The 22880-nt window shown below is 22.9% G+C and overlaps 6 protein-coding genes across 6 annotated transcripts; 2 read left to right on the top strand and 4 right to left on the bottom strand. All coding sequences in view use genetic code 6, as the record gives it.

Moving 5' to 3' along the window:
• Window positions 1–938: 938 nt before the first annotated feature.
• Window positions 939–7008, bottom strand: TTHERM_00390000 (Serine/Threonine kinase domain protein; the record flags this gene model as incomplete). The annotated part of the gene is made up of 3 exons (XM_001019405.3): window positions 939–3108; window positions 3580–5463; window positions 5762–7008. The coding sequence occupies 3 exons, from the start codon at window positions 7006–7008 to the stop codon at window positions 939–941; spliced, it is 5301 nt and encodes a 1766-aa protein (XP_001019405.1).
• Window positions 7009–9754: 2746 nt separating this feature from the next.
• Window positions 9755–10105, bottom strand: TTHERM_000389999 (transmembrane protein, putative; the record flags this gene model as incomplete). Its single annotated transcript, XM_012798447.1, has 1 exon — window positions 9755–10105. One exon carries the CDS (start codon window positions 10103–10105, stop codon window positions 9755–9757), a length of 351 nt encoding a protein of 116 aa, XP_012653901.1.
• A 407-nt stretch (window positions 10106–10512) lies between these two features.
• Window positions 10513–14147, bottom strand: TTHERM_00389990 (phosphatidylinositol 3-kinase; the record flags this gene model as incomplete). Its single annotated transcript, XM_001019404.3, has 12 exons — window positions 10513–10594; window positions 10651–10833; window positions 10904–11018; window positions 11080–11485; window positions 11573–12163; window positions 12238–12458; window positions 12518–13065; window positions 13265–13492; window positions 13578–13681; window positions 13783–13875; window positions 13981–14027; window positions 14102–14147. The coding sequence occupies 12 exons, from the start codon at window positions 14145–14147 to the stop codon at window positions 10513–10515; spliced, it is 2664 nt and encodes an 887-aa protein (XP_001019404.3).
• A 1177-nt stretch (window positions 14148–15324) lies between these two features.
• Window positions 15325–16467, bottom strand: TTHERM_00389980 (hypothetical protein; the record flags this gene model as incomplete). The annotated part of the gene is made up of 4 exons (XM_001019403.2): window positions 15982–16467; window positions 15665–15922; window positions 15475–15603; window positions 15325–15411 (listed from the first exon to the last, which is right to left on the bottom strand). Exons 1-4 carry the CDS (start codon window positions 16423–16425, stop codon window positions 15325–15327), a joined length of 918 nt encoding a protein of 305 aa, XP_001019403.2. The 5' UTR covers window positions 16426–16467.
• Window positions 16468–17117: 650 nt separating this feature from the next.
• Window positions 17118–19540, top strand: TTHERM_00389970 (hypothetical protein; the record flags this gene model as incomplete). Its single annotated transcript, XM_001019402.3, has 3 exons — window positions 17118–17978; window positions 18080–18734; window positions 19116–19540. Exons 1-3 carry the CDS (start codon window positions 17205–17207, stop codon window positions 19538–19540), a joined length of 1854 nt encoding a protein of 617 aa, XP_001019402.2. The 5' UTR covers window positions 17118–17204.
• A 967-nt stretch (window positions 19541–20507) lies between these two features.
• Window positions 20508–21599, top strand: TTHERM_00389960 (small guanosine triphosphatase family (GTPase)-like Ras family protein; the record flags this gene model as incomplete). Its single annotated transcript, XM_001019401.1, has 1 exon — window positions 20508–21599. One exon carries the CDS (start codon window positions 20508–20510, stop codon window positions 21597–21599), a length of 1092 nt encoding a protein of 363 aa, XP_001019401.1.
• Window positions 21600–22880: the final 1281 nt, after the last annotated feature.

The following is a 22880-nucleotide window of genomic DNA, read 5'->3' as shown; positions in this document are numbered from 1 at the left end:
TTCAAATAAAAACTATTGTTAATAAGTAAAATAAAAAAATACTGAACTAAAACTTAAAATTTGAACATAATTTAGAAAGATATGCTTATTTGAATTTTTATCCAAGAAAAATTTTCTATAAGTATGTAAACAAAAAGCAAAAATTAATATAGTGTAAGATATTCAAAAAAAATATTTTCAAATTTAGTAAAATAAACACATTTATTTACTGTTGAATTTTACCTCATTTGATCTTAAAAATCAACTTACCTAACGAAGTAATTAATCTATTTGAAATACTTTTTAGAGAAATACTTTAAATTTAAATTTCTTTCTTGAAAACTCATTCATAAAAGAATTATTTATTTTATTCAAATTTTTCTTTATTAATTAGAATGACTAATTTTGGATTTTTTAAACAATTATTTATTTTTTTCGTTCGTTCGTTCATTTATTGCCTTCATAATTAATAACGTTTCTTATTATAACAATCTAAATTTTTCTATTTTAAATTTAATAATTGTGTTTCATACTTTCTTGATTAGTCTAATTAGTCTAGTTGAAAAATAGATTGATTCACTTACATACAATACCTTTTTCAATTTAATTTTACTTCTCATGAATTCATTTTGGAGAAAAAAAAGTATTTACTAAATTTTCAATAATTCGTGTGTAAGAACAATAAATAAAAGATTAAATATTACAGAAATTATGGTAAGAATCGTAAAAAATATGAAGGAATCAAAAATAAATTAGTAAATAATTAATTAATTAAGTGAGTAAGAAATAGCTTTATAAATTAAAGAAAGAGTAAGAAATATATAATTGAATCGCAGCATGTGTATTAAAAATTATTTTAATTATTTTTATTGTTTTTTAATTGTAATTTATTGTTTCCTATAGTTTTTTTTAAAAGTTTAGTTGTGGTTGTGTGTGTTTGTGCATAATAGAAAGTCTGATCATTTTGTTATTAAATCATATATATACATTTTTTATTTGAGGGCTTCATAGAACTCAATTGTTATAATCTTTTCTTTTAAAAATTCAGTTATATTTATTGACTTGAGTATCAATGAGAAGTCTTCTTTTTATGATATAATTAATTTTAACAATTGATGGTAATCAACAAGTCTGCTTAAACAGTTTATAACAAGGCTGTCTTCGCGAGTAATCTTTGAATTGTCTAAATCTAAATATTTTGATAGATTGTTTTGCAATTTATTAAACACCTCTTTTATTATTTCCTTCAGTAATTAGTAAATGTAAAAGTAAAAATTAGTGTTATCTTCTTCATTATTTTGAGGATTGCTATTAGAAGAATTTTACCCACTATTTGTGTGACTATTATACTGTGTTAATTACTGGTTAAATATTTTACTAAAATAGTAATCTTTTTTTGATTCATCATAAAATCTTTGATTTTCATGAGCACGATTCCAATTATTCTAGTGAGTACTAATTATATCGTAGTAGTTTTAAGCAATTTTTTTATAAACTTCATTAAAATTTTGGCTTGCCCTGTATTCAGTCCATCTATCTAAGTTAATTACATTAATTCCTTTATCCATTTAAGTGATTTTAAGCATAGAAATCTGAATTACAAGATGCTTATTCAACAAGAATATTAACTTTTCATATAAAAATGGTTCATCTAGCTTAAGAATGCTCTTGATGTTGTAATCTATTTAATTTTTCAAGAATCTAACGCTCTTACATATACAAAGTATACTTTCTATCATATTGTCCTAAGCATAGAACTCATTTTAAGTACTATTACTATTCATGTTATTATTGCTTGTATTTTCAATTTATGTGATTTCTTACTAAGAATTAAGAGACACTATTGGTTAATTAAAGTTATTTGAAAACGATTTACTGTGTCCATGATGGTGAGGATTTATTTAACTATACTAATTTTGATTTCTCAATATTTACTATTGTTGTTGTGGTTAATTAGATCCTAAATTATCTAGACTATTTTAAGTCTTGCTATTAATATTTAAATTTTAAGTATTCTTATTTCCACTACTGTTCATTTAAGAAGAAGTATTATTTTAATTTTAAATATTGGAGTTGTTATAATTTACAGCACTAGAACCTTGGTTATTTTAAGACAATAAATAATTTTTCAAAGCATATTTTGCATACTTGTTTGGTGAGTTATCAGCAGTAAGCTACTATGATGGTTCTCTTTGTATTTCCTTAAATTGCTAATTGCCTTAAATCTCATTCATTTACTGAGGTTCATTCCCTGATTGTTATATATGTTTTTAGACTATTAAATTAGTAGGCTAATTAACACCTTATTATTAATTCTTAACTTACAAGGTATTTTGCAGATATGCTTAATACTTTGTTTGAGCTTTTGGGGAAGTACTATTTCCGAAAAATTATGAGGGAATTTTGGAATAATCTTGAGTATTGATCTGCTTTTTTTTGATATCAGATAATGAATTATTTGAATTTTTAGGACTAATTCCTGTGTTAGCTGGAGAAATATTGTGAGTGTTACTATATTTACTTGCAGCATTATTGTGTAAGCTTCTGCTTCTGCTGTACTAATTCTAAACGATTGCTGGGTTTTAGACATTGCCTGCTTAATTCAAGATATTATTTTTTCCATAGTTTTCTTCACTTTGTAAAAATTGGTTTTTAACTTGTTGTGTATTTGATGTGTAAAATGTTATTTGATTGCGAGAGTTGTTTGGTAATTAAGCTTAAGAAAACTATTAGAAAGGAGTATTCTTTATTTCCTTCTGATAAATTTAATTTTTATTTGATAACCCAATTCCAAATTCACTTTTTCTTCTTCTCTCTAGAGGGGATCTAGGCAGTTAATTTTATTCACTATTTTTCTTAGCAATTAACTGTGCTACTGAATTGGGACTGCTGTTTCTGAATTCATTCTAAGATATGCCTTACATCTTTTATAAGTTGGCGTAGGAATGTGCACCACTGTTGTTTTTAGGGGTATATGTGTTTTTGTAATTGTCTAATTCATAATCTTAATGTTCATTGTTTTGAGTCATTGACCTCTTGTAGTTAAATGGAATATTTTAGTGATTTAGATTATTCCCATTAGATTCATATGGAATTTAGATTACAGACTCATAGTCCTTTTTTTAGCCGCTGTTTTAAAATATGTAAATAAAATTTTGAATAAAATCTCTAAATCAATCGCAAATAAAAGTGTAAAGTGCCTTGATAAAATAGTTATACAAAGTTGTTATGCAAATAATAAGCTTTTTCAAGTCTAATAAATTTTTAATTAGTATATTTCTATGCAAAAAGTATTGGCTAATAAAATTCTATTTTGAGATATTCAAACCATCTTAAATTAAATTAAATTTTTCCAGTCATTTAAATATTTTAGATTAAATAGATTAATTTAGCTTCTCTTAATTTATGTAATTTTAAATACAATTATTTATTACTCTTTCTTCTTCACTCCGTTTTAAATTATTCAAATGGCAATTTCAAATTTTCTTTAATATTTGAATTTAAATTTTTAGAGTGGGTGGTTTGAATTTTTTTACTTGCATTTTTTGTTTTTGTAAAATTATACCTAAAAAAAATGAAAAATATAAAATGAAGTTTTACCTATTTTACTGAGCTTGTCTCTAGTTTTTATAGTCTCCAATCTCTTATTAATCGAGATTTCCAAAAATTACATGATTGCTTGATGTGTTTTTGGAGTTATTTATTTGTTATTACTACTACTATTGTTACTATTGAGAATGGTAGCCGTTAGAGTTGTATGAAATTTTACCTTCTGAATCATTATTTTTAGGTGAAGAATTCGAATTATTTGTAGCTGTGATAGATCTTGTGGATATATTTGTGTTATTGAGACCTCCACTCTTATTCATTATCAATCCATTAGAAGCGGTAAATGAGTAGGCTTTATAACGAATATCTGGAGAATCTCCACCACTTCTTTGCTTTTAAATTTGTTATTAATTTGCTTGCAGTTGTTAAATTTATTGATTTTGTAAAGAAACATTTTACTATTATTATTGCTGTTAATAATTATTAGATGGATTATAGTTCGATGGACTATTTTATCTGCTATTTACTTGATCTTGGTTAGAAGAATTGTCTCCGCTTTTTATCACTGTGGAATACCCACTTGCTGAATTTGAATTATTATTTTGAGAATAGCGGTTTTATACAAATTAAGTTTAAGGCTGTTAGAGAATGTATTACCCAGCTTATTGATTTACAGAAGAGGTAGGACTTTATTCACTACTTGAATTCTTTTCGCTTGTGTATACACTTTAGTTTTTACTCTAAGGAGATATGTTTCTATTAGGAGTTGCTGCTTAATTATTTTAATCTGGTTGGTTTTACCTGCTGAGTGAATATTAATGAGAAAGAGAGTACTATTTAAGCTACACTTAGTTAAAGCGTGATTCATCAAACTTCCCTTAATTATTATATGTGTTTGTATTCATTGAATCTAAGTTAACTCCTTAATTATCCTATTACTTATTACTAATACTAGTGTTATTTTGATAAGGCTGTGATACCTGCTACTATAAGTACAGTCCACTATTTTTACTTTCAATATTAAGGTTAGTTGCAACAGGAGATTAATCTTACACCTACTGTAAAAATAATCCTCGTTCTTAAAATTTTCTGTCAGCACCATCTTGCTATCTGTAAGGCGATACTTAGCCATTATTTATATTATTAAACATAACTTCTGCTTTAAGCTCTGGTTTCTATTAAATTTGCAAGGCTGGAATATTTTAACCTTACTGAGAATATGCTGATTATAATTAAACGATAGTGGGAGAGGAAGACTAAGGGCTACTTGCTGTTTCATTTGTGTATTATCTTTGTACTCCGAATTAACTATTCTAGGAAGCTTAACTTTGAGGTGGGAGTCCTTAAAAGTTTTATTTTTACTGGTTTGAAGAGTATCCAAAAGGTTAGTTTTTCTACTCATCGTTAAATGATTTAAGCTGATTTTGTTACTACTGCTATTCAACAACTAAACCTTTGTCGTAATTAGAAACGTTATTTAATACTTAATAGAAGTTATTATCATTATATAATCCAGTTTTTGTAGGGGATTAATCTTTTGATTATTTAACAAAGTTATTTACCAATGCAGGTTACTTTACATTTTGATTTTCGTTTCCTTCAGAAGATTGAATATTTTTTTCTTATTGTGGAAAGGCGTTCAAGTTATGGAAAGAGCTAGGATAGTTTTTAGGTTGATTTGGATATTGTTAAATATTTTGCTTACTTGTAGACATGTTTTTTTATGAAGAATTAATACCATTAGCCTAAGCAAGTTAATCCTAAATCGAATTCATGCTCTTTATTTAGGAGTTGTAAGAAGATGCACTTTGCTACTTTTAGTAATTTGTGCGAATAGGAGATATAGGAGAATAAGGTTCGTTTTAATTGCTAAGCTGCTTTAAGGGGGAACATCCACCATTTTATTCTTGAATCTAAACATTCCTTTCTGTGGTTCTATTAAGTAATAAAAAGAGTGTAAATTATTTAATTAAGAAATGACGTGATTAAATTCTTTTATTTATTTATAATAATTAAATGAATGGTAAAATTGTTGGGGATTCTTTAATTAATTTTAAAATTATAACTTATCTCTATTAGCGAATAAGAATTGATATTTGCATTCTAAATATTCATTAAAATATACTAATTAAATTTATTTCTGCTTGTCTGTTTATTTTTATCCTCAAATTACTTTATTACACTAATTCTTTTATTTTCTTTAAGATTACACTTTAATTAAATATTATTCTACCTGCCTGATCCTGACTGTTATTACAATGCTGGAGCTCTCACTGGAGACATCGAACTGCTCTATTAAGATGACTAAGGTTAAGTGTTCAAATTTATTTGCATATTCATACCTGAGCTTGGGGTGACACCTAAATTTGTTGCGCTTGGTTAATTTTAATATTAATTTACTTTTTCTTATTGAACATTTATTTAATTAGTCTATCCCTACTAATATCCTATTTGTGGTTACTTTTAATTGCGATTATAAGCTGCTCCAGGTGTTTAAGTATCATTTGCGCTGCTATTATTTTATACATTTTTTTATGCTTATGTGGCCACACTTGAAAAATCAGATAAGTTATTTTATGAATTGGTATTAGTTGAACTTCCTGATGGATGATTTTATAGTTTTTGCTAACTCAATAATCTATTAATTTGCTATACGTAATCTTCGAATAAGGAATTTGCACACATTTCCTGAATACTTATTCTATCTGATTCAGGGAATTGCAAACACTTGCTAATAAAATTGACTAAAGCTTAAGAAATTGATTGGTCTTTGGGGAATTAGAGAGGAACCGTGCACATTTTTTAGACTAGATCAACAACATTTACTGCTGGCCAAGGTGTGCGACCAAATAATAATTCATATAAAATAAGACCAATACTCCAAACATCGCATTTTGAAGTGTATTACTATTTATTTAAAATCTAAGGTGCCATATAAAGTGGAGTTCCTACTAAAGAATCCATAAGCTGATCTTCCATGCTATCTAATTTTTTAGCAAATCCGAAATCTGTAATTTTAAATACGTCATCGTGAATCAAAATATTTGCAGGCTTTAAATCACGGTGAATTATTCCATTGTTTGCAAGCTCCTACAAACCGCTCATTATCTATGAAATTACAGTGATCGCTTCTCTCTCAGTTAAAGATTTTTTCTTCTTTAAGTAAGTACGCAAATCTCCTTAATTACAAAATTCTGTAATGATATATGTATTATTTTTTGTTTAAAAGACATCCAGAAGACGCACGACATGTGGATGCTTTAGCTTCTTCATAATCTTGACTTCAGAACAAAGCATTTTCCAAGCGTACTCGGTTTTCAAAGAGCGCATATCAACTGCTTTAATTGCTACTACTTGCTAAGTTTACTAATGTCTCCCAACATAAACGGTACCAGAAGATCCTTTACCGATACATGCACTTAATGAAAATGCATAATTTTCAATTTGTTTATCAGGAGAGTATTTAAGAAGTAAATCCATTAATGTTGCTTTGTTTTTTTTATACCTTTTTTCTACTTTGGCTTTAAATCAGTTTTTGCTTTTTTAAATTTATGTTTAACACACGATGATTTAGGAAGCTAAATTAGTTTTATATAGATTTTCTATTATAAATTGCTTGCTAAATGAATTGTTTCTGATTAGCTCCTATAACGCCTTCTAAAACAGTTTTTATATAAAAATGATTAACTACTAATTAAGAAATTTGTAAAAGAAGATTATATTTTCAAGATAAGCTCTAATGTCAAAATTGCAATCGAATATGATTACCTTGAATGATAGAAATTACTCTCTTTCAATGTGCTAATATAATTAGGTTTTTAGATTTCTAATCTATACTTTTTTGGCTTTTAGTGTTTTGCTTCAAAAAAATATAGTGTTAATGAAAGTTATAAAGTATAAGTTTTTTTTAGTTTTTTAATTGTATATGATTATATTTTATTGATTTGCATTCAAAGCACAAAATTTAATAAAAATTTAATATTTATGATTCTAACATAGTAAAATATAAACAAAGAAAATCATCACTTTTTAATAAAAAATAATCTATATATTTTTAATTAGAAAGCCAAGAAAGAAAAAAAATATTCAAACATCCTCAAGGCGATTTTATTTATATTATTAGCTTAAAACAATTATAGAGCGCAATACAAATAATTCTTATCCACTAATTAATTCACAATATTTTTTATTTGCTTCATTCAATGTATAACCTAAAAAGAAAATCAAAATTAGTTCTCCAATCTTTTTCACAAAAAAATTAATCATAAGCCAAAATCTTTAGTAAGTACGACCCATTTAAAATAAAGTAAGAAATTGATTACTCAGGATTAATTTTAAGAAAAATAAAATCAGGATAATTACTTAAAAAAGCTAGAGACTTTTTGATTCAATATTTTATATGCAAACACATAACTTACAGTTGGCATACATTCTAAATAATTTTTATTTTACCTTATAAGTTCGATAATAATAAAACTAGATCATATACCATTTATCTATTCTAAAAGTATTATTTTTTAAAATATTCGTTCTCCCTTCTATTCTTGTGACTATCATAACTAATTTGATGTGAGTTCAAATAATATCTCGAAATTAGTTTATATTAACTATTGATACTTCCTGATCTTTGAATAAAAATATAATTTAAATTTTCTATATCAACTTATTTGTTTAATCCATAGATAATTTTTAACATAACAAATACAACATGGTTTGTGATTATTTGCTTAGAACAAGCTTTGTAATATTTTTTCCAAGTTACAATTTAATTAAAAGGATTTGAATTTAAATGTATATTTTTTTATATTTTATCATATATTACAATATTTTAATGTATCATAAAATTAAGTGCTTAAGATTTGGAAAAAAATATAAATTTGCAAAATCAATAAAATTATAAAGGCCACAATTATTAATTATTAATTTATTAAAATATATAATTAAAAGGAAAAATGTATTAATATCAATTGGTATTTTGAAAATATTTATAATTGTATTAAATAAAATATTTAGAAAAATTAACTTTTTGTACATTTAAAACCCTTTTGTATACTTTGATATATTAAATTTTATATTTTTCTTTATCAAATTTAGGCCAAATTAATTAATTAAATTAAAATTATGTTACAAATAGAATAACCAGGAAATTCGAATAAATATTCAAATTATTTTTTTACAATTAAGTTAAAATCAATTTAATTTCGAATGCCACTTTGATATTAAATAATATTTACTCGAATTCTATTCAATCAATATTTAAACTGAAGAATAAACCTCTCTAAAAATGCTTCAATTAATTTATAAAATTTTATCATTAAGAAGATCCTGATGATATGAATAAATGATAAAATTGATTAAAATTAATCAATTTTTAAGATTATTTTATATAATTAATACATATTTATTGCATTAAATAATTAGAATTATTTAATATTTTACTAAAAATAATTAGATATTTATCATTAAAATACTAAATAATTATCTAACATATCTCATCAAAAACTTATCACTTAGCTTTTTAATTTTATATATGCAAATATTTTATGAAAAATAAAGTGTATTTTTTAATTTTATTGTAAATAATTTAAAAAAAGTATTTAACTCTTTGAAATTATCTTATTTAAATTTGTTTTAATATTAACTATTACTAAAAACTCATTAATACAAATAAATTTTACATTTTATTAGCTTAAAGTATTTAAAAATAAAAAATTAAAGTTTAAAATAATATTCTGTTGAAATATTTGTTAAATAAATTCAGATAATTATTTTTGATAATAATAATAATTTTTAAAAGTAATCATACGGAAACTAGAATTTTTCAAAAATCCAAAATATAAGGGATATCACTGGGGAGATCTCCCTGGAATTGACAGTAATAGATTTTAATAGAATTTAGGTAATTTTAAAATATAAAAATTATGATTTTTATCTTATTAGAAACAAAAGCATTTTTTTAATTATTATTATTATTTTAAGGATGAATATTTTGTTATTGTTTGGTTTTGATATTAAAAAACTAGTGATATGTTTGTTAAAAATGATAATGAATTATTTTCGCATTTTAAAATTTTTGATGAAAATAGATAGCTTATATTTTATATTTAAAATGCATTTATAAGAACCTTTAAAATATACTAAAAATATAAAATATAAAGAAAAACTTAAATTTAATTTGGATAATTAAAAAGTGATTTTGGGTAATAGTATATAGATAGATGTCCATTCATTAAGGCAATACATTTCTACTTTTATTATTATACATATATTCTTTTCTTTTTATGAGCTCTTTGATACCTTAGCATTTTTAGATGACGCATACTTCTAATGAAACTATATCAGAATATTTAAATCCTATATCATCTAAGCATTGAATAAATTCAGTCTCATCAAAGGAATGAGTCCCAGCTTTACTTATTTTAGTGCATTCAAAAATTATATCTGGATGTTACTACTTTGCTGTTTGATATTTATTAGTACAAGAATACATAGTGATGCACTCCCATGAACAAAATGTTTATTAAAATAAGCAAAAAGCTACAAATACAAAAATTATAAAATTTTTAGATATATTCATAATTTTCTTCTCAAAGCTTACTATGATTTGTATTTTTGATTTATTCCTTTATCTAAAACTTCAAAATATATCAAACATAAAATCAAAACAAATAATTGATATGCAAATCACAAAATTGGAAATTCTTTTATCTAATTAAAATTAATTGTAAGATAAAAGGGATGAGTTCTATAAAAAGAGTTTAAATACTAATCAAAATAATTTATCTAACTAATATGTAAAGTTATAAGAGAAAAGAAGAAGTAACATCACTAAATTTAGAAAATTAGCGCAATAATTTATTAAAATCAAAATGACATATATAAAATATAAGGATTACATTCCTTTATAATAATTAATTAGATTTTAAATGTTTTTTAATTTAGTTAATTTAAAAGCATTACGATTACTTTCTACATAGTTTTTTCTCAATAAAAAATACCCTAGCAAAAATATTACCACTTATCGTACCACCTCGATTTCCAATTATCTAAGCTCTAATCTATAAGTCTTTTTTTATTTTTTTAAACTTAAGAATTTTAATTAAAAAATAAAATGTGTTTTACTAATTTGTGTGAACGAAGTATTCATTTTCTAATTTTATATTTTTTGGATTAAATCTTTCTTCTAAAGCTTTTATTGCTTCTTCTCCTTTTTCAAAGCAAGGAAGAGATGCACCATGAGATGAGTAAAACATCTTAACTAAAATTAAAATTTTGTCTTGGTTTTTACGAGCTGCCATAAATCCCCTATTTTGTTTGATTAATTTAAGATATGATTTAATAAATATCTATAAAGTTTTTAAAATTTGAAACATACTTGTGAAACAGCTATCTAAATTGCTTAAACAAATCTGAGTTGACACCTCCTAACACATTAATATAGTCAGTTAAGAGTTTAAATGGCACATTAAGTTCAAATCCAACTCCTTATCCTAATAAAAATATTTTTTTTATATTTGTTACTTTGATTATTTTTTTAAATTAAATTGTTACCAGGTGCATTGGATAACAAAAAGCCAAAATCTATATGACAAATATATCCATCCTTATGAAGAAGAATGTTTCCATTATGTCTATCTTTAATTTATAAGAAATAACAAACTAAACTATAAGCAGCTAAGCTTGAACAAAAGTTTTTTTATGCTTTGTATAGACCACTTCCATAATATGACTTAAAGAATTCTTATAAATTCATTCCCTTCTATTATGTATTTAGCTTTTGAATAAGACTATCAAATGTAACTGAGTTTTTAACTACTTCTATTATACCGCAATTTGGGCCCAAGCTTATAATTTCATATGGTCTCAATATTAGATTTAGCTCACTATCTTTGAAAATTTAATCAAATTAATAAATCAATTATTAAGCAAATTGTTCTTGCTTTAAATTATCTCCTGTCTTTTTTTAAAACAAAATAATTTATTGAAATTTGCCATTGAATTTACATATAAAATAAGTATATAAATTTTGAAAATACTTGTTTACCTTTACTATAAAATGGACTAATTTCCATGATTTAAAGTGAGCATAAGGCGATTTCTTTTTAATCCTCTTCTCTTAATCTGCCTGATCTTCTCCAAAAAGTTTTTTAGAAAGAGTTTTAGTGCTAATTTTTTCTCCATTAGGAATTATTTCTATTTCTTTATTATCATTATGTGGTTTTTATCCATTCATATTAATATAGTGAGGTATGTGAGTGTGCAACTCCATATCTTAAGCTGAGCTATCTTCATTAATAGTATGAACGGGCTATTCCATTCCATCTATAGTGTTTTAAATTTAACTGCTTTCTTAAACCATGCTCGAGGTATTAGATGCTAATTTTGAATCTTTCATTTGATCTTCTTGAGGCTCATAAGCACAAGCTATACCATTTTACTTATCTTATTTTTCTGACATTTCAATCAATTCAAACTGATGCTAGTTTGATATACTCATTCTGCTATATCTCTATTGATTTTTTTCAATTGTTTACATGTATACATCTTAAAATGCTGATTTAGAAGGAGGTCTTTCTGATTAATATCCTGATCTCAAAGATTGCTATGTATTGTTATGCGACTGATAAAAATGCTCCTAGAATTAATTCAAAAAAAAAAATTTAATAAAATACAAATATTTAATTACATTTTATTTATTAATTTATTTACATAAACTGTTTAAGCTTTGCTGAGAGCATACTATCTCTTCCAATCAGGTATTCTTCTGACTTAACTATTATTTTTCTACTATTTTTCTTCTAATTCGTGAGCTTCTTCTAATTCTGGACTGTAAATTTCAACACAAATATAGTAAGGAGATCTTTCTTTTGTCGAAAAGACTCTGCACTCAGTAGGAACAATATTTAAAACAACATAATTTCTAATCTATTCTAAAAATATAAAAATATATTTTTAAATTTAGTTTATAATATAAAAAGTTATTCTATACAAGAAAAAAATGGAATATAAACTGCTGAAGGAAGCTATTCGTTTATCTACTTAATATATGTTCTTAAAGCAATATCCTTTGGATCTGCATCCTTTAATTACTCTGAAACGTTGATTAAGTCATCAAAAAAGTTAATTGTAGAAGCAAATCCATTTTATTCAATATTAAATGATCCTTTCATTTCATCTTATATATTCTCTGGATTGCAAACTTAAGTTTGGTTGTTTGTAAACGTTCTAGGATTTTTTAAATTACTTTCATTTAGAATGATTTTTCTCTTATAGTTCTTTAATATTATGTTTGTTGATTTTAATTTAAATTAAGGATATTATTTTATTTCATCTTATTCAGTTGTTCCATATTTTTAAATTACATCATCAGCTATTTATTATTCTTCAGCATTAGGAGCGACATAATGTCCATTTTAATCTTGATAATTATGATTCTGTTTCTAGTTTATTTCCTTATAAAGTTCCTTAGCTGTAAGATATTTGTTTGAGTAGTGCTCACTAAAGAAATCATAAAGCTCTAATTACATTTTTTCAATTCTAATTAATTAATTAAATAAATAAAAAAAATATGATTTTAAGCCAATTGTTAAATAATTAATTTAATTATTATAATAAATTTCATGAAAATTTCATAATTATAAATTTAATTATTTGATCCTTAATTTATTTAGTAAAAAATTTTAAATTTTAAGGCAAGTCAAAAAGCTAATATATCAAAATAAGCAAACATGTTTACGCTAATAACTAGTATTTTTCATTTTTATTCACTATATACGATAGAGATCTGATGTAGAAGTAAAGTAGATGTGCGAAATAAAAATTTATTTATCCTGCTTGCTTAATGTAATTAACCATTTTCTATACTTTGAATTCTTGTTAAAAAGCAATAAAACTACAAAGCTAAGGAATGTAATATTCAACATCATCTCTTTAATTTGTCCTTGAAGTATAATTTGCATTTATCCTATTTTTTTATATATTATATGTTATAACCAACTTTAGCTGCTTTGATAAGCTAATATTTATGAAGTATTGATTATTTTATTTACCTACATCTTAACAAATTTTGCATAAATTAATCGTTTTTATCTTCATCGTTTTCAGACAAATACAGTCCTATTAAAATCTAAATTGGATCGCTTATCTAACTATTCTTTTTTTTAATATTTTAACTTAAGCCATGCTAAAAAAAATACTCTATTATAATTGATTATCTATTTGCTAGCTATAAATAAAATAAATAATTTTTATTACTGCATCATATAATTAAGGATCAGACGTATTTTTGATGAGCTTGTTCAAGATTTTTTTTCTATCATTTGAAGTGAGCAGAGACTGGTCTATCTCCTTTATTTAATCATAAAATAGCATTACATAAATAAAATGGTGATTGAATGTTCTCGTTTTAGATTTTGGCCTATAGAAAACGTTAAAATATTATAAAACTATTACCTAACAACATTTGAAACACTTGCAACAAAATACTGAAGCTAAAATCCCTGTTAAATTAAATAAAAAAATGAATTTAGCATAGTATAAATACTTTTTTATTAGAAATTGAGTATTTATTTACCATGCGGCTTCTTTGTTTTAAGTATAATAGAGTTCTCTTCTGACATTTACTTTTAATTTATATGAAAAAGAATCTACTGAGTTACAACCTATAAATCAATCTAATATATATGAATGTATTATTTATATGTTGCTTTTTCTTTCTTATTAGAAATAATAATTTTGATTAACTCAGAAAATATAAATAATAGCAAAATATTTTTATGTATTAAATTCTTGATAACTATTTAATTTTTAATGATGATAGTAATATTTAGTACGCATTTAAATCGATTGATTTCTATTCAAACACTTTGCTGATAAGTAACTAATTTAAATCAATCATTAACTAAATGTTTAAAGCATACTAAAAGCCATCAAAAATCATATTTTAAAAGCCCTATTTTACATATTTTAGCATACATTATGAAAACTTTAAAACCACATAACTTATACAAATATTTTTATTTAGTCTTTTGCTCATTCTTAATTTTATTTTTTTCATTTAAGTAATTAATTTAAATAAATTGTTTAACATTATCTTATTGATTTTACTTTGAAATAAAGAAAACAAAATTTTTTTCTATTTACTTTTATTTTTAACTCAATTTTCTTTCTTTTCTCTGAATTTGTAAAGTTGTTTATTTGCCATTAATTTTGCACATATTGTTCTTTTCAAATATTTTGTTTATGATATTTTTTGTCAATCTTTACAATTAAGAATTTCTTATTTTCTTATTTTACCTTTTATTAACATTAAAATTGCATAAACATTAAATCTGTTTATGTCTAAAATTAAATTTCGATTATAAAAGCAATAATTGTATTTAATATCAATTTATGCTAATGCTTAAAATAGATTAATTTATTAATTGTTTACCCTCGGTTGTCAAAAATTATTGATGCTTATAAGAGAAAAAATGTAAATATTAATTTAGTAAATTACATATTTAATTAATAAGACTAAAAAACGGGCAGAGGGGGTGAAGAGGTAAGACCAATAAATTTTAAAAAATAGAAAATAGAGTATTAAGGATAAACAATCCTAAAATTTTAGTAATGAGTCTTACTCCGGCCACCTCCCAAAAAAAACTTGTTTAGTCAATAATTTTAAATAATATTTTACATTTTGATTAATAATATAGTTATAAAATATATACAAAGTTTATGAAAATAAAGTTTAATGAGTTGTTTTTAATTTAATATTTTTTTTCATTTTTAATTAGATTTTGACCTGAAAATACTTCATAAATCTATCTCAAGATTTTGCAGCTAATTATGTAAGATATTTTTTTTCTTATTGAATTCTTGTTTGGTAAGATTAATCTGTTTCTTTTAATTAAAAAAAGTAATTAATTAATTATCTATATTTTATTTTTATCAAAAAAATTATACATATGAAGACATATTATTTTTTTTTATTTAAGACTCCTGTTCTGTTTGCTAGGATTCACAGTTGGAATATAAATTCTCATTTTATTGTTTCTTGATCTTTTCATAAGTAATTTTTCTTGATTTATTTAGCTTTTATTAAAATGATAATTAATTAAATAAAAATAGGTAGGTAAAAAAAATATTTATTTACAATTTGTGGTTAGAATGTACACTCTTTTACTTGTTTGTGATCTTCTGATTCAGTATAATATTTCTTGATTTCAGCTAATCTTTTATTTTTAGCATCTTACCAGTTATTTATTCTTTCCTAAAATGGCTAATTAATGTTAAATGAGCTATTATCTGCAACAAGCTTAGGCTAAAAAGTTAAATCTTAAGTTTCATTTTCAATTTTTTCTTACTCTCCTTATTTCATCTATAGCTCAACCATCATTTTCTTCTTTAATCCCTAATTTAAATAAATAACAAATAATTTGATTATGTAAAAAAAAATATTGCTTTTTATACTTTTTCATATAGCTCATCCCATATATTCTTGTTATTTTATTGTTAATTTTAGTTAATATAATTCATTTGTTGGCTTGCAGTTTTTACCATCTTTTAATCAGTAAATTAGCTTGAACCTACTCTGTTTCTTTATTTTTATTCACTCTTTCTGGAATGAGTATCATATTCAGAATATCCTTACTGTTCCTAATAAAGTAATTTTTATGCAGTTTACATGGTCAATCTTGAATTTTCATTTAAAAGCAACTTTTTTTAATAGTCACTCATCTGTGCATTAAAAGGACATTCGTTATAAAGCAACTTTTTTATTATAGATTGTTGGCTTTCATTTATTTAACTTTGTTCTTAGTTAGAGTTCATTTAAAACTAGTAAGAATCATAATAACCTCCAGTAAAATTTAAGTTATCTTCCTTCTCAACTTAGTTAAAATTGTAGAAGCTCATAATCTAATATGTTTTTATCTTATTAATTAATTTTATAATTTTTAGTTCGCAAAATTAAATATAATTTAATTAAAATACGAAATTAACTTTTAAAACAACAACTCTTTTTCTTATTTTTCGTTAACGGCTATTAATTGCAATTAAAATTCATAATAAAATCATTAATAATCAATATATTACTTGCGCCAAACTTTATTTATTTTACAAAAAAGCTATGAATAAAACAAATTTTATTTCTAAATTATTAAATTTTTTAAAACATGATTTTAAAATATTCATTCAATCTTTTAATTGAAATCTTATTATCATTTTACAATAATAAAATATTGAAAATATTTTTTATAATTTTTTATAAGATTGATTACATCAATTTATTAGTTTTATTTCTATCTATATTGGATAAAATTTGAATTAAAAAGAAAAAAATAATAATTGAATTATTTTAAAATTAATTTTATTTTTATGATTAGTTAATTAAATCTAAAAATAAAAGTAAAAAATAATTTCTTATAAAATAAATAATTCACTAATACAAATAGCAGTATGAAAAGATAGATAATAATTTAAATAATTAAGTTACTTCTATATGATATGCTATTAATATAATATTGAATAATTCATTTAGAAAATGATATATTGATACAAAAGCTTTTATAATTATAATAGCGATGATTATCTTCATTAAGTTTTTTAAAAATATAACATTTAATTAAAAGGTATTTTTTATAAGAATTAACATTCTTTTTATATTAAATATATTTTTTTTCATAATATCACAAATGAGTGAATTATTTGAATCTGTAATTTAAAGCCGTAACCCTTCTTAGAAGAGCTCTAGAATTTCATTAAAAGGATTAAAAAAACCAACTGCACAACCTAAAATATTGAAGTAGCAAACAACTGAGAATGCTTATAAATCTTTTATATTGCCTTAATATCAAAATTTATGTGAATACAGTTTTTTAAATAATAATTTATAATTGAGCACCACTGCTTCGTAAACTAAAGACAAACTAAATGAAATCAATTAAATGATACGTAATTCTTAAATATAATCGAAGTAATAAGTGAATTACTAAAAAGAGAGTAAGTAGCTAAAAAATGAAAATACTATTAACTGGCTCAAAAAAAGGTACATTGATTCTGGAAACAAAAAGTATTTTGGAGATTAAGAAGATGTTCAGCAATCAAAATTTATCAAATCTATATTTGAAAATATAACTAGACACCTCAAAACTCCTGAGGGGGTATAAATTAATGATTTAAATCGATTGATTTAGTAGTATGAATTACCGTTGAGCTTCTAAGTTTTATCTAAAATTTATTAGATAGTTGATCATGATCGTGATAGCATACTAAATTTATAAGAATTCTAAGACTTAATTTTAAATGATAATGCAAACAAGATATTCCTTGATTAATTTAAGCATAGATATAAACAATATTAAAATATTATTTATAAACCTACTTCACTTTCTGCACTTTGTATTTTTATTTCTTTCAGAATAAATCATGACTTTCTCACTGAGTTTCTATATGATTCAAACTTTTAGGTAAATTTTATATCTACTTTTTAATATTTATCATGTTATTTTCATTCTTGTGATGAACAAATAGATAACTTACATTAAGTCTATTTATTTACTAAAATTAGGTAAAAGATAAAAGCTTAGGCTTGATTAAAATGTTAGATTTAATTAAGGTGCAAGGACAAACTCGTATTAAAAGTGATTTTGATAAAAGAATGATTAGGAAATTGAATGTAGAATAAACAGCTTAGCTAGGTTTTGTAAGTCCTTAATAAAAATAAAATTAACAAGAATCATCATTACAGAATGAAAAATCTTCATTAAAGTAAAATGATGAGATAATATATAAAAATAATAATACTTCCTCTGATTCAAATAATGATTCTGATAGCTTTTATTCAGAATTAGATAACATGTAAAAAAGTTCAACTACTCAAAGAAAAAGTGAAAAAATAATTATCAATACTTCTGATTCAAAAAAGAACTTAAATGTTAAAAAAACTGAATTTCAAAAGTAGATGGACTAAATTATATAAAAAGCAAACTCGCAAGGAGAAAAATCTGCAAAGAATTCATATAAAGCTAAAAGATCTCTTCTCTAAGAGATATAAGTGGAAAACTAAAAAGTAATTTTGAGCTCTATTGACAGCACAAAGCAGCTCTCTACTTAAAAGAAGGCTCCTTTTTTACCAGGCCTAAACTTGAATACAACTAATCAGACGCTTTAGAATTACTAGAGCACTAAAAAATTTCATAGTATTTTAGATGATAAATAATAAAGTAATTTTTTTAATTTATTTTTAAGATAAACTTACTCATATAAATTTGAAATTTACTAAAAATTAAAAAATTATTACAAAAATATTTAGAAAAGATGTTTTATTTTATAAATTACTATAAATCTTCGCTTATCATCAGTTCAACTCTGATCTTCATTAAAAATTATAATTAAAGTTTAAATTAAAATTCTAAAAATTAAAATTAAAAAATTGACAGTTTAATATTTAGGTGCTATGATAAATAAATTAATTAATTTTTAATTTAGATTTAAAAAATATGCAAATTCTTATTCTTAATGAGGAAAATAAATCTAATAAGCTTCAAGTTTATTTTAAAAATTAGTTATTTATTTTTTATAATTTGTTTGATTGTTAAAAAAAGACGAAAACCAAATGGATGAAATAAAGGAAACAACAATTCTTAATAACTCTTAACTTGTTCCTTCTTACCTAAAAAAGAATTCAAGCTAAGGGGATATCACATAAAAAGCAAATAAATAAGGCTATTCTAAACATATGACATATTTAATGGATTTAACTTTGTAAGAAGCAGTAAATTCAAAGCAATCACAAATAGCAAGAAAACTAATGAATATAGAAGATTCTGCTATTATTTAACAATACAGAAAAAAGATGGATTAAATCAAAACTTACTAAGAATAAAAGAAACAGCTTATCTCTCCTACACCTTCTCCAAATAAGCACTTTTTTACTTAAGAGATACTTTAATAATTAGAAGGTACTTCTTTCGCTCCAAAAAACAAAGGGTTCTTTTAAAATTAATTATCAATTGCATAATAACAATGATATGAAATTCATGTTTATAATTAATTCTATTTATATATATTTCTAATAAACTCTTTGCTTTACTCAATCAAAAATAATAAATATTGTATATTTTTTATTTATTTTAAAATTTATTATTATTATTGAATTAATTTAAATATTAACGACATAAATATTCTTGTAAAGGAGTTGTAAGTAATAGAGATCAATAATCTTTATAAATTAAAATATTTATAGATGATTTAGACCTAAATAAAAAATTTGACAAAAATTAATAAACTATCTTTAACTATTTTCTTAACCTTTTTGTAATTCTATTGCATAAAAATACAGCTTAAAAAATAAATCTCAATATTTCGACATTATAAAAATCTATTAAATAGCTGTTTATATATTTACAATATGATTTTTAATCTTAACTTAGTATTTGTAAATTATCTATGAAGTGTTTCATAGATGTTAAATAAATAAATTCGATAGTATTCAAAGCCTAACTATAAATGAAAAAAGTTGTAATTTTTGTTGGTTTAACTAATTTAAGCAGAGTTTCATAAGAAATAGAGAGTAATATAAAGATAATATTTACCTTTTAAGACTTATAGTAAGATCTTTAATGTTGCTTTATTTGTTAAGTTATGGTATGCCTTGAAAATGTTTTTATGTAAATGAAAATTATATGAAATTTGATAGAATTTGAAATACTGATTATAAAATTAATACATCCATATGTATATAAAAACATATATTATTTATTAATTACTTTAACTATTTTCTTAGTCATATTTTCTATTTTACCGAAGAAAAAACAACATTAATTTTCAAATTATTAATTAATAAGTAAATATTGTATTCAAACAGAATAAGAATAATTACTACAAATTTTCAAGATATAATTAAGAAATTTTGAATAGATAGAAAAAAGACATTAAATTTTGGGAAATTTTGATATTTATTTTCTAAAAATATATCATAGGCAAGTATAAGAATTATGAATTCACATAGCGGACCTTATTAAGGTAATGAAAAGCAAGATTCGGATAACTAATCTTAAAAATAAAGGTATGATAATTAAATGAGAGGTAAAGAAAATATGCCAAATGGAAATAATAATACTGGCTCATACTAATAAAGGACAAGTGTGTCTTCAGAATAGAGTCATTAGCAACATAATATGAATTAGTAATAGTAATATTAACCTAATTCTACCTAAAATTATTAATAGTAAACATCTCTGGGAAGGGATGTAGAAAAAAATAGATAATCTGTCTAATAATAATAATAATAGTAATAATAGCAATAAGACTATCCACCACAATAAAATATGTATCCAAATGGATAATAAAATCAATAATAATAAATTTCTTAAAAAACACCATAATCTGCTAGCTAATAAAATCAGCAAACTACTTACAATAAGTCTGAAACTCACACTCATATGTACAAAATTGTTTTAGTTGGGGATGCTGGTGTTGGTAAAACACATATAATTAACAGGTATGTAAAAGGATAGCTACCACATGCAATAATTCCTACTATAGGAATAGAATTTGCTACAAAGACTGTCACTCTGAGAGATGGTGGTACTATAAAGACCCAAATTTGGGATACTGCTGGTTAAGAAAAATATAGAAGTATCACAAGTGCTCATTACCGCAAAGCAGTAGGAGCACTTCTTGTTTATGATGTAACTAAAGAAAAATCCTTTGAATCTATATAAAGATGGCTTGAAGAAATTAGGCTTCATGCAGATAAAGATATAGTCCTTATGCTCGTAGGGAATAAAGTCGATTTAATTCATAAAAACCCTGAATAAAGAAAAGTATCGAAAATAGAAGCTACAAATTTTGCCAAATAAAATGGTCTTCTATTCGAAGAAAGCAGTGCTCTTTTTGATGTAAACATAAACGACGTATTCGAAAGACTATTAGAAGAAATTTATGATTAAAAGTGTCGCCTTTAAAGCGAAAGATCTCTTATTTAAACAGAAGTTGATGATGTAAAAAAGGGAAATAAGACTATTGACTTAAATCTTCCTACAGCAGCTTAGCCCACTAAAAATTCACTCTGCAGTTGTGGTTGAAAAGCTTTTTACACACAAGATTACTCATAAACAAACTCATAAAATTAGTCTTATTCAGTTTATATTATCTAAATTTGGAATTATATATTTAATTAATGAAAGACAGACAATACATACAGAATTGAAATCATTTCTCACTCACCTAATTAGAATTATAAATAGATAAATAAATAAAAGATAAATATAATAAATAACATTATTTCTCTATCATAAATATAAATAAATAAATCATAAAAAAATAAATAATAATTTTTTTATTTTTAATCTTGAATAAATCATTAACTTATGTATATATAAATTATCACATTAATCTTATTACAAAAATTATTTGCTTAAATTAGCTTTTTTATTTTATTTTTTTTCACACTCTCTAATTTTAAGTACAATTAATAGTTAACAGAATGTTTTTATCTATATGCCAGCTTAATGTTTGATAAAATTTAAATAAATAATCAATAATATTTTATTGAAGTTTAACAATTATTAAAACAATAACCTATTTCATTCAATCTCTTTAGAGAAATTAATAAATTAATTTCCATTTTCTATATTAATCTAACTCTTATCAATTTTACTTATTATATATTTATATATACTTCTCAAAAATAAATAATTATTTTCATGAACTGGTGATGATGTATTAAATGAACCTTTTTAATTTTTTATTTAATTTTAATGTTTTTTATTTACAATAAATTAATAATTAAAGAAATAACAATTTTTAATATTTATAAAATGAATATTTTATCATTTAAAACGCATTATATTTAATTAAAATGATATTAAATATGAAACAATGAAGTTCAAAGCTAATAATAGATTGTTTTACATAATATTTAGTAATAATCAAATGTAAAAAATATTTTAATAAAAATAAAGACAAATGTTCATTTTTATAAAAATGAATGATTATTTTAAGTTTAATATTTTTAAGAAAAAAATAAATTAATTGGAATAAAGTAAAATTTTTAGAAAGATAATAAAAGTTAAAAAATGAAAATTCCATAAAAATAAATACAGTATACATTTATTTTACTAGAAGTAATTATCAAAAAAATAAATAAAATTTAACTTTTTGAAAAAATTTGCATAAATAAATTTAGAATAGCAAATAAATTTATTAGGTAATTGACTTTGATGAATTAACACTTACAAAATAAATTTGATTAATAACTAAATAAAATTTTTTTTACTTTTTTTGAAAATATTTTTAAATTTGTTATTTAGAAGATTGCTAATATTTATTATTTTTTATTATTAAGAAGTTTATATTAATTGAAA

Source organism: Tetrahymena thermophila (genome assembly GCF_000189635.1).
Source record: "Tetrahymena thermophila SB210 genomic scaffold scf_8254587, whole genome shotgun sequence".
NCBI lineage: Eukaryota > Ciliophora > Oligohymenophorea > Hymenostomatida > Tetrahymenidae > Tetrahymena > Tetrahymena thermophila.
Note: the sequence above shows the minus strand (reverse complement) of the source record. Positions and strands in the feature narration are given on the sequence as shown.